Below are 16649 nucleotides of genomic sequence, written 5' to 3'. Positions count from 1 at the left end.
CCATGCACCTCATGCTCATATTTTGCTACTGTAAAAGACCCATTCATGTCAATCCTGTTTCTTTTCTGCTAACCCATATTCTACCATATGTTTAGTTTATTGTTATCACATGTACCAAGGTACATTGAAAAGCTCTTTGCTGAGTGCTATTCAGACAAAGAAATTACAATACATAATTACATCCAAAGTGTGCAGGTAAAGGATGAAGGGTACAACATTTAGTGCAAGACAAGTTGCCTGATAACAATTGGGAACAGTTGCCTGATATCTCCTATTCCATGAGCTTAGATTACATGTAGTAACCTTTGAGGCTGGTACTTTACTTGAAAGAGCTCCAGTAAATTGGTCAAACATGATTCTCTTTTCACAAAATCATGTTGACTATAGCTTGTCATCTTCAATTTACTCAACATCCTGTTATAAAGTTTTAATATAAAAGCTTCTTATGTTTGCTCTGTAACATGTGTTAAGTTAAATAGTTTGTCATTTCTGCTTTTGGTTTCCATCCCTTTAAAAAAAAATCAGATTGTATTTATCTTTTCCAATCTGCTCCAAATCAATTTTGGAAAATTAACATCAACACATCAGTTACTCCAGCACTTTGTGCCCAGCTGTGGATTTAACCTGTTAAAAAATGGAGGCAGTTGACTCATGATTTTCACATATCTGGTCAGTTTAAAAAAACAGTGGAAGAAAGTCCTAGTCATAACATCTACGCAAAAGAACAAAGGAAAATGTCCTGATCATGTAAATTCTGTTCAACCATTTAATCAAATAGAATCTAAGAATGAAACACATTTTGGAAAAATTCTGTATTAATAGTTAAGAATCTGATTTCCTTTCTCTTTCCTTCCACCTCTCTTTTCCCTTCCCCTTTACCGGTCCCTAGACCATCGAAATTTATAAATATTTAACTGTTTGGCTTCACAGAATATCTCCAGAAGAACAGCACCAGGTGACGTCACAGTTGAACACACTGAAGGAAACCTATGGTAAACTGTGTGAGGAGTCTGCAGCAGAGCTCCAGCAACTACAAAACAAGCTCACTCACGAAGTGCAACGAAAGGTACACTTTGGAGGACTAGGACATTGCCAGAAGTTAATATTTTCAATGTTTTTATCATATCAATGTTCAGACAATTTGACCTGCATGAATCAATGTATGAATGCAATTGTGAATGTATGAACATAAATTACATTGCATGGAATGTTTTACCTGTAATAGCACGAACTTCATTACTCACAAGTAGATCAGACTACTCATCACTTGAAGACAATTTTTGTTTCTCAGCCAATTATCTCCAATTCAATCTGCTGCATTTTAGGGTAAATCGTTTATGCTTTGCCTAGCCAAGGCGCATGCACAAGTGTGTGCTTAATATATTTTGCGAATTTAAACAAGGTAACCACTAAGCTAATCCGACTTGGAATATAAATATTCCTATTTTTAAAATTGGTGAACAAATAGTCTTATTTGGGTAAATAAAGATGAAAGACAGTATTGCTATTTCCTTTCACAGTCTTGGGGTGTTTTACATGGAGCTAGTTACATTTGAAGTGTAAATCATAAAACTGCAGATGCTGGATATCTGAGATATAAGCACAGAATGCTGGCAACATTCAACATGTCAAGATGAGCCTGACTTGCTGATAGTTTCCAACATTTTCTGTTTATACATCTGTTTTCTCATGAGCTAATTTATGCATGATAGGCTGAAAGAAGAAACATTAAAGTGTATTAATTGTTTCCATGATGGAAAATCTCCCACTTTCTCTTTGATTTGTGCCCTGGAATCCTTTATGTTCACCCGAGATGAGAGAATGGGATCCTAGTTTTATGGTTTTATCCAAATTTTTGGAGTAATGCAGAGCACATCTTATAAATCACAGCGATGATCACTTCCACCCAATGAGATGACGATTTATTGCCTGAGAAACATTCTGAATTTGCTGAGACATCATGTTCATTTTATATTGCTTCATCTGCCCATGACTGTGTGTGTGTGTGTGTGTGTGTGTGTGTGTGTGTGTGTGTGTGTGTGTGTGTGTACGTGGTAAATCAGTAAGTTTCCTTGTTCTTTACCAGTTTTCTGAAATTTCTTTCCGATCATCTAGGACAAATATATATATATGTGTATGTATATATAAAATATATATATATATATCTAGATATATATATATATGAAATGTTGTCTTGTGTACAGTGATGCACTGTGAAATGGAAAATATCATTTAAATTTTAATGTGATCACACCACACATTTATTGACCTATTTCAGTATCTTTTAAAGGCTTTTGGTTATTTATCTCAAATTAATTTATCGTCAAACCTGCCTTGCCTGTATCATTCAGGCGAAAGGTAAATGTTTATTTTGTGTATCTTATGCTGCACTGTGGAAGGGAATCCATGTTTGAAGTGTGGTATAACCTTTGCTTGCTGTAAACGGCATAGTGCGATCATTATCAATTCTGAATTTCCATGACCAGTTGAGCATGATGTGTCACTATGAATTGTGAATAAATATGTCAAATTAACCAGCATCCTTGCTTACAACTCAAAAACTAACCATTCTCAAATAGAAGATGGATTAAAATTTGATATCAAATATCCCTATAAACGCCGCATGCTGGACTTAACAACAAGCTTACACTGTGTGTGTGATACTGCTGAAATACTCGCATTAGCTCTGCTTTGCCACTGGCAAGCCGCCATTGCTGGTAAGTAAATGTTTTTGTCTTCTTCTGTACTAAATTTGTTATATTAAATCTTCGTTATGTTTTTGTATTTGTATTCGTGACTCTAACTCCAATTAAAATATTAGACAATAATGAACAAAACAAAACTCATTAATAAAACGTCAGACATCTTTGATATGAGTTTCAACAAAGCCCCAAATGTCCAAAAAGGAACATAACTGTTCCATGTTGTTGCTCGATAACTACACAAATGCCCCCAAAACGCCTTCGGGCAAGTCTACGCTTAATGACGATCTCCCCTCCCATCCATTAGAGCGGGCAGCAATATCACTTGTGTCTAGAATTGGAGGAAGTCCCAGTGCTTGCTCACAAGGTGGTCAACAAAATCAGTGTATGCAAAGAGAAGGAGCAGGTTAAGTGGATGTCTTCTGGTTCAGGAATTATCGAACATAGAACTCTACAGCACAGAATGGACCCTTCAGCCCACAATGTTTATGCCGAACATGATGCCACGTTAAACTGATCTCATCTGTCTGCACATGATCCATATCCCTCCATTCCCTGCACTTACATGTGCCTATCTGAAAGCCTCTTAAACACCACTATCGTATCTGCTTCCACCACCACCTCTGGAGCAGTAGGCTCCTACTACTACTCCTACTACAAAATCTTGCCCTGCACATCTCTGTTAAACTTTCCCCCTCTCACCTTCCAGCTGTGCTATCTAGTGTTGGACATCTCCACCCTGAGAAAAAGGTTCTGACTGTATCCTATCATTGCCTCTCATAATCTTATACACTGTACTCTATCTCCAACATGTCTATCCAACCTCTTTATTGTTTTGTAAATTAAATACAATTAAAAGGGGACGGGGAACAAAAAATGGAACATTTTTATGTGCACAGTCTCAGTTCTGAGAAAGAATTCTAATTATGAAATTATTGAAATTTCATAATTAGTGCTATTAAAAACAAATACACTAATCCAGTTCACTTATTGAACTAGATAGGTTAACATTCCTAACGCAATATATAACTATCCATGTGAAATTTAAAATATATAGAAGTCTATTGTTTAGTCTGTAGAAAGAAATGAAATTCAGTCCCTAGACCAGGGAAAAAAAATATCTGATTTCCTTTCCGTCCTGTTAATGACTTGAAACGTCAGAATTCAGCTCAACCATTTCTGAGCACAGCTTTAAAGCTGTCCTAAATGGCAGATGTTACGAAAAATATTGTGAAATTCGAGATGCTTTGTATTTTGATGGTGATTTGGATTTCTTTCTGAAAGGATTAGCCTACGTTAAATAAGCAGTTCTGAAAGGAGTAACACATTTCACATAATCTGTTTCTGCTGTCTAAATCTAATACCCATAATGACTCAGGAAGTCTTTAAACAACTATGAATTCAAAGATTTACATATTACAGAAGTGTAGACATCTTACTAAGCATTTTGTCTAGACAATATCATCTTTATGTTTGCTGTGTTGCTTGCTTTTTTTGTGCAAAATGTTATGCTTACTGTATTTCTGTCCCATGATACCACAAGCTCAGAGGTAATGCAGAAATTATTCATTCTGTCTAATATCTGTGAATAATATATCTGGTTCTTGAATTCCTTCACAGTTTTTAAAAGCCCTGTGTGCATGATGTCTTAGTTTAGAAGTTTGCTCCATTAATCATAAAAGGAAAATGTATAATTTTGTAGTCAGTGCAACTTGACATACAGTATATATTGCAAATGATGGCTCCTGTTAAGAGAGAGGGCCATTATTGCTCTAAATATAATTGTCCCATAGATCCTGCCACAGATGGCAGCAGAGGCCAAGTCAGTGGATATTTTTTAAAGTGGAGATTGATTTTTGTTGATTAGTAAGGGTGTCAGGAGTTAAGGGGAGAAGGCAGGAGAATGGGGTTGAGAGAGATAGATAGATCAGTCATGATTAAATGGCAGAGTAGAATTGATGGGCCGAACGGCAAAATTCTGCTCTTAGAATGTATGAACATGATTATCAGAAACCGAGATTATTTGTTCCACATTTATTCCAAACGACATTCTTCCAATTATTTCTAAAAGGCGTGATTTCTTATAACTTTAATATTTTGCAATATGTGCAAAAATGTTTTTCAGTGTAGTCAGTTAAGTTTTCAAATGCAATGAAGGTTGTCTATTCAAAAATAGCTTTGAAGGGCAACAGTATAAATACTTGAGAGAAAACAAAATAAATTGAAAGGATACAGGAAAAATACTGGGCAGTGAGACAATTACATTTATTTTGAAAAGAACTGGCTCAAGTTCAAAGAGCTCAATGACTACGGCTTCTTTGCCAGGTTATTTTGCGAAACTCTTTTATGTTAATAGTCACGTTATGTATCTGGAGGTACACAATTATATCCATAATTTCTAAGTGTCCTACGAATACATAAGCGTTTAAAGGGATGAAATAGCGCCAGGGTTAATTCAATGTTGTACCAGTTCAGGAAGGTCTGCACATAATGCCCCATTGACAAGCATTGATACAGATTCATTTCTTGCATGAGTCTGTTTTCAAGGCTGTGTAAAAGCTGGCACAGAGCTATTCAACATCAGTTAATTAACTGGAGATTAGTGAGATGATGTGAATTTATTACTTTGCAGTGGAAATTTCATGCCAAATTCAAAACTGCAAGTGTAAAATTGATACAAATGTAAAATTGATTGGACACTTTTTGACAAGGTCATGCAAATGAAAGTGAGTGACAATTGTAAACCAGTTAAAAACCAAATTCAATAATTGTAACTTTTTTCTAAACTACAATTCTGCGGCCTATTTATTTATTTTGCCTCTCCATCCCATATTTAGTCATTATCTATGTATAGATAATTACAGTATAAGCTTTTCATTGTACCTCCGTGCATGTGACAATAATAAACCTAAACCCTAAACCTATTCTGTTGAGAACAGTTCAGAAAAAATAAACCAAATATTAGTAGAATTATCGGTTTATATTTTACAAGTATGTTTGCAGATTTATCAGTTGCTAGTTCAGAGACTTAACTTGTGGTTTACATTTTCCAGGAGAATGAAACAATTGCAGGTGTGATTGACCTGGGAACAGTAGAAATCTTTTCAATTTTCCGTGCCATGCAGAAGGGTTTTATAGACCAGGACACAGGCCTTGCCCTGCTCCAGATTCAAGTGATTAATTCTGGCCTCCTTATTCCTGAAACCTGTGAATACCTGACGGTGGAACAAGCTTTAGAAAGAGGTGCGATAGATAATCGAACAGCTAAATCCTTGAAAGAGCTGCAGGCTGCCGCGCAGCTCTTGAAAAGCACGGATTTTAAGAGCAATAACCTTCTTCCTGTGGCTGCTGCTGTTGAAGAGAAGAAAATTGAAGAGAATGTGGGACTGAAGATTTTGGAGATACAGCTTAACTGTGGCTTTGGAAACCTGCCAACAGCTGAAGCTGTGGATCTAGAGAAAGCTTTCCAACTGGGCCTGATCAGTGCTTCCCTGCACTCTAAGATGAAGGCTAGACAAAGAATACAGAAAGGTTTGATTGATCCTAACACAGGAGAAAAGCTTGGATTTTCAGAACTGATACAACGATGCGTTGTAGATAAAGAAAGTGGATTAACTTTATTTCCAATAAAGCAACTTGCCGGTGGGATGATATGTCTGACATCTGGAAGGAAGGTCAGCTTATTCCGTGCTATCCAAGAAGGCTTGATAGACCAACAGGTGATGGTCAGACTTTTAGAGACCCAATTATTTGCAGGAGGCATCGTAGACCCAAGAACAGGGCACCGATTGACAGTGGATGAAGCAGTAAGACATAATCTCATCGATCATGATATAGCTTGTTCCATATTAATTCGTCAAATCCAGACGGGCGGTATTATCGATCCTGTCTCAGCTCAGCGATTGACTCTGGATGAGGCTGTACAACGAGATTTGATGTCTTCAAGAAGTGCATTGGTTGTACTGGAGTCACAGCTGTCCTTTAAGGGACTGCTGTGGCCAAAATCTGGTGAAGTCCTTCCTGTGGCCAGCGCAATGCAACAAGGTCTTGTCTCCATAGATCTCGCACACGCAATCCTGAAGAAGAGACCCACCATATCAGAACTTTATTGCCCAGAAACCACTGAGGTACTGTCTTGGGAAGAATCAATTGAGCAAGGAATTTTAGACGACAAAGCTGCTGAAGTACTGAAGTCAATTTGTATTCCAGATACGATGCCAAATATGAAAGAACCTGGTTTTCCAATTGTAGACAGATTGAACTGGAGGACGGCTGGTGGAATACAGCCAAATTCCAGTCTGAAATCCCTGGTTGCTGACAACAATACACAAGTCTCCCATAGTCAAATAGTAGAAGAAAGGCTATTGTCTTTCTTAATGGCACAAAGTTATATGAATGTGCATAATGGTAACAGATTGCTTTTGATTGATGCCAAGTTGAATGACATCACTAAAGAATTCATAAAAGCAAGAGTAAACACTGCAGTTTTGAAAAGTAAAGATACGTTGGAAGAATGCAATAAAGAATATGATACCACCACAAATTATGTTGAATTATACCATCCAGAGAAGCTAACATTAAAACGAAATGACAGCTCGAAAGCAAGTGATAAGATAGAAGCTGGTTATGGAATGTGTGAAAGACAATCGGATGGATGGATTAGGGAAATTAGAAACAGTGAGGAAATGCCTTTAAAGAAGAATGTGGATTTTCCAGCCTCTGAAGAAAAAATATATAAGACTGAAATCTGTTGCAAGAATATTGTGACAAATGAACAACAAGCAGCTGGAAAGGAACTGGACGGAACGGAATATGAAAGTGGTCAAAAAGAAAAACTGAAAATATTGCCCAGCAAATCTAAATTTGAAAGTGTATTTAGTATAGAATCAAATGTCGCTGAAAAATCTACAAAAGGATCACAGAAAGCAAATATGTCTAGCATAGTTACTGAAGCTTCTCATTGTACAATAAGTGATGTAAAAATTCAATCCACTTCACAGGATCAAGTCGACAATAAATGCTTTGAGGGAGAAGCCATAGTTTTGCAGACAGTTGAAGCGTTCCATCTGCCAGACTCTCGAATTACTTCAACCAGTTCAGTTGGAGGTGTTCCAACATCAGCAGTTCACGGGTCATTGCAAGAGACTCGGTGTGGTGTAATACTAAATAATGGAGCCAAAGCTGCCGTAAGTGTTAGCAGGATTGGACCAACAACGTGTGATATCAAAAATGGAATTGGCCAAGGCAATGTGAATAGGTCCTTAAAAGGGAAAATTGCAGAATTGCATAGTGGTGAGCAAAATCCTGAACAAAATGATCCGGCTAAATATTTCCAATGCCAGGAATTGCCAATAATGTCAAATCCAAGAGAAGACTATTTGGATGATGAATCCACTTTAAATGATCTGATTGACCAGCTTCAAAATGGCGGTGTCATTGATGAACAGACAGGCCAGAGACTAGTACTGAATGAAGCAGTAACCAGGGGAGTGCTTCCAAGCCACACTGCTCTCAAACTAGTGGAAAAACTGTCCATCTTCAGTGGTTTCTTTGATCCACAGACTTGTGAAACTGTGACGGTGGCTGAGGCAGTAGATGAGGGTCTGGTGAATGAACAGATGATTCGGAAGATCTTGAACTCTGAGAAAATTATCTGTGGGGTCATCTCTCCAGGTTGCACTTCTGTGCGTTCAGTCAAGGATGCAGCTGAAGTTGGGCTTCTGGATCAAGAAACTGCAGCAAGAGTCCTGGAGGGACAGGTCATTTCTGGTGGGATCGTTGACTTAAAACGAGGCAAACAGCTATCAGTGACTTTAGCATCAAAAATGGGCTTAGTGGATAATGTCCATCTGGATAATTTGATCAAGCTAGAAAAGGCCACAAAGGGAAGAGAATCGGATGAAAAAACAAAACTACGCATGATTTCTTTACAAATGGAAATGAATGGCATAGTGGACCCACAAACAAAAGAACGCATAACAGCTGTTGAAGCAAGAAAGAGGGGAATCATTGATAAAGAAGCCATGCTTAACATTTTGAAAAAGCAGGTGTTCTTTGGGGGAATTAATCATCACCTGTCAGGAATGAGACTTTCCGTGACGGATGCTGTTAAATGCGGTCTGATTGATCAGGATATAGCAAGCGAATTGATTGAAGTGGAGAAAGCTTGTCAGCGTGCATTTATCCATCCAAAGACTATGCAGCCAATTACTTTATCTGATGCAGCATCATTTGACCTGGAGAACACTGCATTTGCTTTCAAAACTAAAGAAACTCAAGCCTGGAGTAGAAGCCTTAAGGAGCCGGTAGCTTCCGAAAATCTGACATTAACACAAGGCACTAATCAAGGAAGAACATCTGCACTGACAAAAGCAATGTCCTCTGAGCAGCACCAAGGAATTGTAGATCCTCAGCAGTGTAGGATAATACCTTACTCGGAGTTAATCAAAAAAGGAAAAATAGACTTGGAATCGGGCCAGAGATATATGGAAGCAAGATATTTGACAGGTATCCGAGATGAACTAACAGGCAAGAACTTAACAATTGCTGAAGCAGCAAAAACGAGGCAAGTGGACCCAGTCGCTGCCATGAGACTGCTGCAAGCCCAGGCTGATAGTGGTGGGATTGTAGATAGTACCACTGGCGACAGGATGACACTGCAAAAAGCTGCACAAAGTGAGCTACTAGATGATGATATGTTTGAGATTATTGTCACAAATCAGCTTTTGGATGGAGGAGTAATTGATCCGCTCACTGGAGAGAGAGTTCCACTCTTTCAGGCGGTTGACAATGGTCTGTTAAGCCATGAAATGGCTGAAGAAATCCAGTCCAATGTCAGACCTACTGGTGAATATTCTGATCCTGACCTGGGCACTAATATAGAGATGGGAAAATTCATTATGCCACTCGTAGCAAGTACATCTTTCGACGAGACACTCTCAAACGAAGGGAGTCAGATATTATCTCCAGGAATGGAAACGGGCACCCATTGGAGGATTAGGGATGAAAATTCAGTTATCAGTTATAAAAACAAAGTACCTAATTTTCATGACAATCCAGTGTCTTTATCATCTGGACAACGACTGGTAGAACAAACCCTTGTTACAAAGGATTCACTTTCTCTGAAATCTGTTGATATGAAATATGCAGTACATCAGAACAAAGAAAAAAATGATATCCCCACTGTGTTAGCCCCTGAAGAAATGGTGTACATGGGCAGAGAAACAAACATTAGCAATGTGGGGCAAGTGGTTGAGGAGGAAATGGAGCTTAATAATTATTCAAAGGATGGCTTTGACATTATGGCGAATGTGCAAGATGTTATGAGTTTGGAAATAACTGATGAAAGGATCTTTATGAAAAGAAAGAAGGATCATTCTGCTGATGAAAAACAAATAGTGATTTCTCATGATGTGAAGGATGAGAGTGATCAAGGGATTTATTTGACAATGGATCGTGGAATGAACGAATTCAAGTTAGATGCAAGGGAACATACACTGTTAAGTAGGAACGGACTTCCTGATTACTTACTGAAGGAAAGTGAGGAACCGGCTAAACAAGCAACGAATGATGAACGTTTAGGAGAGAGCATGTCGAAAACTAAGGACGACGGAAGAATGCTTTTAAAACAAATAAAGGAGCCCATTGCAAAATCAATTCACGAAAGTTCAGGTGAATTGCAGTCATTTGTTGAAATGGTCCAACATGTTGGATGTAATGAAGAACCACCTGGTAAAGTAAGGGAACTGGACAGTGTAACTGAAGATGGAGAATCAGCAGGTAAAATGTCAGAAAATGAAAATAAACTTTCAACTGCAAGTGAACGGAATGTGTTTGTGATGCCCATAAAAAGGTCTGAAAACAGTGAAAGCATGGCAATGCTTTCAGAAGGCAGGCAGCCAAATGCCAAATCCAGAGATGTAGTCGACTTGAGGATAGATGAAAGGTGTGAACAAATAAAAGTTGCAGAAGAACAAAGAAAAAATGAATTGGCAGAATGTATCAAGCCTATCTTGGACAAAAAATTGAATTCTAATTTTGAAGAGGAGAATAAAAGTATCCCGAAGATGATAAATGAAGACGTCCTGCAGAAACAGATTGATGAACCAACATTTATGGTCTTGAATGAAGAAGGACAGATTATCAACAAAGATGCTGAAAATGCTGAGGACAAACAAGAAGTGATAACTGAAATACAGGTAAGCATATTGGGTCATTCTTCGTTAAACATTAGAATTATTTTTATATTTCTGTCTTTTCACATCCTTTGATCGCTTCGGCCCAATTGAGAGGACGGAGGATTTCCTTGAATGCTGGTCCCTACTAGTCCCTGCAGGTATACAGTCGTGCTCTGGTACAACTTTCCCCTTTTGAAAGCCTGCTTCCAAACTTGGTGTTGAGCATTCTTGTAAATGTTGTTCAGTCAAATTGGGGACAGGTGATGGAAAAGGTCAATTGATGGGATAACTGACTGCTCCAAGGTCTTCATTTACAATTTAATAACATGCTGCAGTGTTGCATTTCCTTAACCCATGCGTTTGTTTCAAATATTTAGGAAATAATTAGGAAGTATCCCAAGAACAAAATTTAAATTGATCAGCAGTGTAGTACTGAGAATGGAATGAAAACTTTTTTATTTCATTTTCATGGGTATTGGAAATAAAGATTAACAAAATACATCTGAAATGAGATCTCTATCCCATGAATAAAGATGAATATCTTCACTATTGGCCTTGAAAAGTGACATTTTGTAAACCATTGTTAACTGGAAAATGCTTACTTAATTTTGGGAAACTGGTACACTAATCTGCTCAGGCAGAATTCAGTTAAAATGGAAATTCAGGAAAAAGCCAAATATTGGTAGTTTTTTTCACCTCATCTGCATTCTTGTATTTAAGATGACCCAATTGAGTGTTGCTTTTTACTCATAGTTGAGTAGAATTGTGAGTGAAATAGCGATTAGCGACTGACTTGAGATTCAGTTGATGATGAACCACAGTTGGACATGCTTGGGGGGGGGGACTTGGATTCAAATAAGCTTTCATTTACTGCTAAAATGAAAAAAATTGTTTTATACTAAATCCTTTCAAAATTTGTATTCGATGCATAATGCTTCAATTTACAATAAAATATTTAAGTGCCCTTGTTATGTTCCAACACATGGGGGTTGCACTTCGAACAAATTCTGCATCAATTCAGTTGTTTGATCTGTTCTATGTTCGAAATCGAACAAAAGTTACTCTGAATTATTTCATCTGATGTTTACTGCAGATAATTCTATGATCTAAAACCATGTTATCTCTAGAGATTAGGTAGTTGGAAAGCAAGTAGATTGCTGGGGGCTGATTTGGTTCAGGTTGGAGGATAGAATTGAAGAATAAAGAAATACAAATTAATGTAAGTGTACTTCAGACCACTTTGCGAATGTCTCCAATTATTTTAATAGCTCAAACAACAACTTCAAAGAGCCAACACAGGCATGATTATCTGAATGGTAGCCTCCTGTGCTAGAAGATTCTCTAATCAACATGACTCCCTTCTGGACATATCTCCCAGTGTCTGATTAAGGTCTATGTGACCATGCAAATCGTCGTAAATATTTACTGTGGTTTGCAGAAGGCTTTGTACTATTTCACTTGTTATTCTACACAGCCATCGTGCTGAATTTGTGCCAGTTCCTCCCTTTCTTCCAACTGCTCTTTGTGTAGATACTCTTATCTGTTTCCTCACTGCTTCCAATAATGCATGTAAAATCTTTTTGAAGTAGAAATTACTTAAGTAACTTTATTATAACAACCCAGTGAAAGATTAAACAGCAGTGAGGCTGAAATTTGGCATTTTCACATTTCCTACATTTACCACAACTGGATAAAATGTTATCAAAGTGAAAGTTCTGATTGCATTGATTCAGAGTATAACATTAATCGCATTTTGATGGAATACCGAGGAAAACTGACAATTTCAATTTCTTGGTAGGAAAAGTTGCTACATGCCCTTCCTATCAAAGCTGGAAAGTGAAATCTATATTTTAAGTCAGCTGTTATGTACTATCGTACATATAATAGATGGTGTTCTTTATCCTCCAAGCAGGATGGCAATTAAAGCAGTCTTTCACAGAGTTATGGGCTCATGAATTTATACCCTGCCATAAGATCGCCCCTGAACCTCCTGCACTCCAAGAAGTAAAGTCCTATCTGCCCAACTTCTCCCTGCAGCTCAGGCACTTGAATCCTGACAAAATCCTCAAATAATCTTTTCTGCAAGTTTTCCAGCTTAATGACATCTTTTCTATAGCAAGGTGACCAAAACAGAACATAATACTCCAAGTGTGGTGCAAAATCATCCACAGTTTTGTAGGTGCATAGATCAATCTGTGTTGCAGTTTAAAAAAAAAGTCTCATTTCTATTGAATTCCATGAAATTATAATTTAGCTATTTTTTAATATTTCCTATGTCACCAGCCTTTATGTATTAAGCAGCAATGCCTGGAACATGACAAGAATCTTGTTTCTTACCTGTCTCATGTGCTGGATATTGAGGTCAGGCTGAAGCAACAGAAGCCAGTCGGTGACAACATGGCAATGCTTCTTGAACAATTGCACTTGGCAAAGGTTAGTCCATCATGCTTAATAGTTAAGATTGATATTTATTTATCAGAACTGAATTCTGCTTTGTAAAAACAAGATACTGCAGATGCTGGTTTACCAAAGAAAGACACAAAGTGCTGGAGTAACTCAGCATGCAAGACAGCATCTCTGGAGACCATGGGTAGCTAATGTTTGGGGTCAGGTCTCTTCTTCGGTCACTTCTGAAGAAGGTTCCCAACCTGAAACGTCATCTATCCATATTCTCCAGGAATGCTGCCTGATCCACCGATTTACTCCAGCACTTTGTCTTTCATCATATCATATCATATATATACAGCCGGAAACAGGCCTTTTCGGCCCTCCAAGTCCGTGCCGCCCAGCGATCCCCGTACATTAACACCATCCTACACCCACTAGGGACAATTTTTACATTTACCCAGCCAATTAATTTCCTTGAATTTGGTTTGAGTTTGGAATTTTTCCTCAAAGTTTGCTTAGTTTTGATGGTTAAACAGTACATTGCATTCTATTTATTTGTTTTGATATCTGATTTTTATCATTATTGAAAATGCTGGTGTCTTTCACACTGTTTTTAGGGCTTTGAAGCAGAACTTGAGAAGCTAGCAGTCCAGATTGACCAAGAGATGATATTGGTTAAGAGACTCGAAGGATGCACACAATATGTACCTGATCAATTACAGAAGGCACTTGAGAAAGACTCAAAAAGCTTGCAGATCTCATTTGCCTCAGCCCGCGAGGTGTCAAAAACTTGGCATGGAGCTTTGGCAGATATTCTGGTAACTAAGAAAGTAAGCTAAGTGAAAGACAGAATATCAAATCATTTAAAAATATATATTTCTTGGTGTTCTCCCTTCCTTTGTGTGTATTATCCATGATCAGTGTATAAAGGTCATCTAATGAAAGTATATACTTGGTGGTTGGTTTGTTTAGTTTAGAGATACAGCACGGAAACAGGCCCTTCCACCCACCGAGTCCATGCCAACCGGCAATCACTCCATACACTAGCACTATCCTACATACTAGGGGCAATTTACAATTTTTACTGAAGCCAATTAACCTACAAATCTGTATGTCTGCCGTCAATTGAACCTGTATGAGGATAGCATGTAATCAACGGTAAATTATTGAATCATCTTCTTGCGTTTGAGGCAGCAGAAATTATGTAACGCCCTCCAGGCGCTGTACCCAGTGCAATGTGCTGTTGTCGAGGGCCGTGAGGTCTACCCCTCCACCAGGGGGATGGAGGACAGTGCAGTCGAAAATGACGTGCTGCGCTGTTTGCTGGTCTGCTCCACACACACAGGCTGCTGATGAACGCAACCCCCATCGATGCATGTTGGCGTTGAACCGGCCGACCCCTGTGTGGAGCCGGTTCAGGGCGACCCACTCTTTGCGGGGCATGTCCGAGCCGGGTGGGGCCGTGGTGTTCGGTGCGACAGTGAATTGTGGAGGTCGCGATGTCTGTTCCCAGCTGGTTCTCCATGCTCCTAGTATGTTGAAACCGGAGCCACAGAGGGTCGCTGCATGACAGGAGAAAGGGCGACGAGACGACAGGCGTTGAGGTCCCAGTTGCTGTGAATCCTGGGCGAGGTGGTGCAGAGGATGTTTGGCGTCCGATGGGGCCTTGCACAACAACCTATGAGTGAAGATCTCTCTGCGAAGCTTGGTGGGTGCGATACCTGCGAGCACCAGCAGGAGATCCGTCGGAGTAGGGCGTAGGCAGCCGGTGATGATCCGCATGGTGTCGTTGAGGGTGGCGTCTAGCTTGCTGGTATGAGCGCTGCGGCACCATGCTGGGGCGGCGTACTCAGTGGCGCTGTACACGAGTGCAAGAGCACTGGTTCAGAGAGTAGATGTCCTGGCGCCCCATGACGATCCGGCCAAGCAACGCAGGAGGTTGTTCCGTGCCGAGACTTTAGCACGGAGAGCTTCAAGGTGTTGCTTGTAGGTCAGCTGCCGATCTAGTTTCACCCCAAAGTATGTAGGAAATGGGTTGTAGGGTAGGGGTGACCCATTGACGGTTAGCTGGCGTTGAGCTGCCTTGTTGTTCAGGTGAAAGGCCGTTGTGGTTTTTGCCACACTCAGTTTTAGTCTCCAGGTCTTAAAGTAGCCCGCGACAAGTTCCATATCCGCTGAGAGCACATCCTCAACATTTGACCAACTCTTGTCCGAGTGCAGAAGGGCCAAGTCATCTGCGTATCCATACTGGCACGAGGTTGTGCGTGGCAGATCGCTGATATAGAGATTGAAGAGCATGGGGGCCAGTATCGAGCCTTGGGGAATTCTGTTTCTTAGGCAGTTCTCAGTGTTCAACCTTGACGTGAATGGTTGCATATCCATTAGCAGTTGCTGAACTGCCACTTAAGCTAGAGTTTTTCAACTATTACATCGTGTTAATGTATGTCCAATTCAATCTTTGACCAATTTATCACTGACTTAGTAACTGGAATTTGTGATGGTTCATTGAATCACAATGCTGATCCTGCATACTTTTTTTGTCCTGGATTGGAAAACAAATAGTGGTTGATTTGATTCTTCAACTGATCAAGCATTTACCTTCAACGGTGGTCAACTAAACTATGCTTTATGACCTTAATATTTTGTAATAACTGAAACTCATTTGGCAATTGTTTTATAAGAAAATAACTGCAGATGCTGGTACAAATCGAAGGTATTTATTTCACAAAATGCTGGGGTAACTCAGCAGGTCAGGCAGCATCACAGGAGAGAAGGAATGGGTCCTTCTCTCCTGAGATGCTGCCTGAACCTGCTGAGTTACTCCAGCATTTTGTGAAATAAATGGCAATTGTTTTAAGTGTGCTGATTTTTTACACTTTGTCATAAAGCAGTCAAGAGAATATCTGTTAAAATTAGATTAAACAAAAACCAGAGAAGAAAGAGAAAGTGTTGGCTTGCTGTCTGTTATTAATGGGGAAAAAAAGCTTTTTCAAAAGTTTTTCCGAGGATCAGGTTTAATTTGCCAGGTGTCCACATCATATGGGGGGGGGCAAATTTGTGAGTTGTATAATAGTGAAATATTCAGCTTCTTTCCAATAGATGAAATAGTCAATGTAAGATTAAACTTTGATCAGTGTTCCATCTGGACACAATATGTTACAATTAAATCTGTACCATTGCCAAAATTGTGATCGCAGTATTTCAGCACTATACATCAACATCAATCATAAAATACACCCTGGATCAGACAGAAAAAATGAACATCGTGTGTGATGAGACAAGTTGTTTCTTTAAACCACCTGCTCTGCAGCTCCAAAACCAAAAATTGTATCCTTGAATGAGCATGCAGTTATTTTAGTTGGTCTTTCAAAACTGGATTTGC

General features: G+C 39.1%; 1 protein-coding gene across 11 annotated transcripts in view; it reads left to right on the top strand.

The window, feature by feature from the left end:
* macf1a (microtubule actin crosslinking factor 1a) overlaps positions 1 to 16649 on the top strand; it is a 419348-nt gene that overhangs the window by 252189 nt on the left and 150510 nt on the right. For 8 of the 11 annotated variants that reach the window (XM_078423295.1, XM_078423293.1, XM_078423294.1 and 5 more), the window contains 4 exons: positions 931 to 1066; positions 5756 to 10900; positions 13163 to 13312; positions 13885 to 14097. In XM_078423295.1, the coding sequence (XP_078279421.1) occupies positions 931 to 1066; positions 5756 to 10900; positions 13163 to 13312; positions 13885 to 14097 (5644 nt within the window). The remainder of the gene's footprint in view (positions 1 to 930; positions 1067 to 5755; positions 10901 to 13162; positions 13313 to 13884; positions 14098 to 16649) is intronic. The other 3 variants (XM_078423296.1, XM_078423298.1, XM_078423297.1) reach the window with 1 other exon arrangement.

This window comes from Rhinoraja longicauda, chromosome 27 (genome assembly GCF_053455715.1).
Source record: "Rhinoraja longicauda isolate Sanriku21f chromosome 27, sRhiLon1.1, whole genome shotgun sequence".
Taxonomy (NCBI): Eukaryota; Metazoa; Chordata; class Chondrichthyes; order Rajiformes; family Arhynchobatidae; genus Rhinoraja; species Rhinoraja longicauda.
This window is presented reverse-complemented; position numbering and strand designations above follow the sequence as displayed.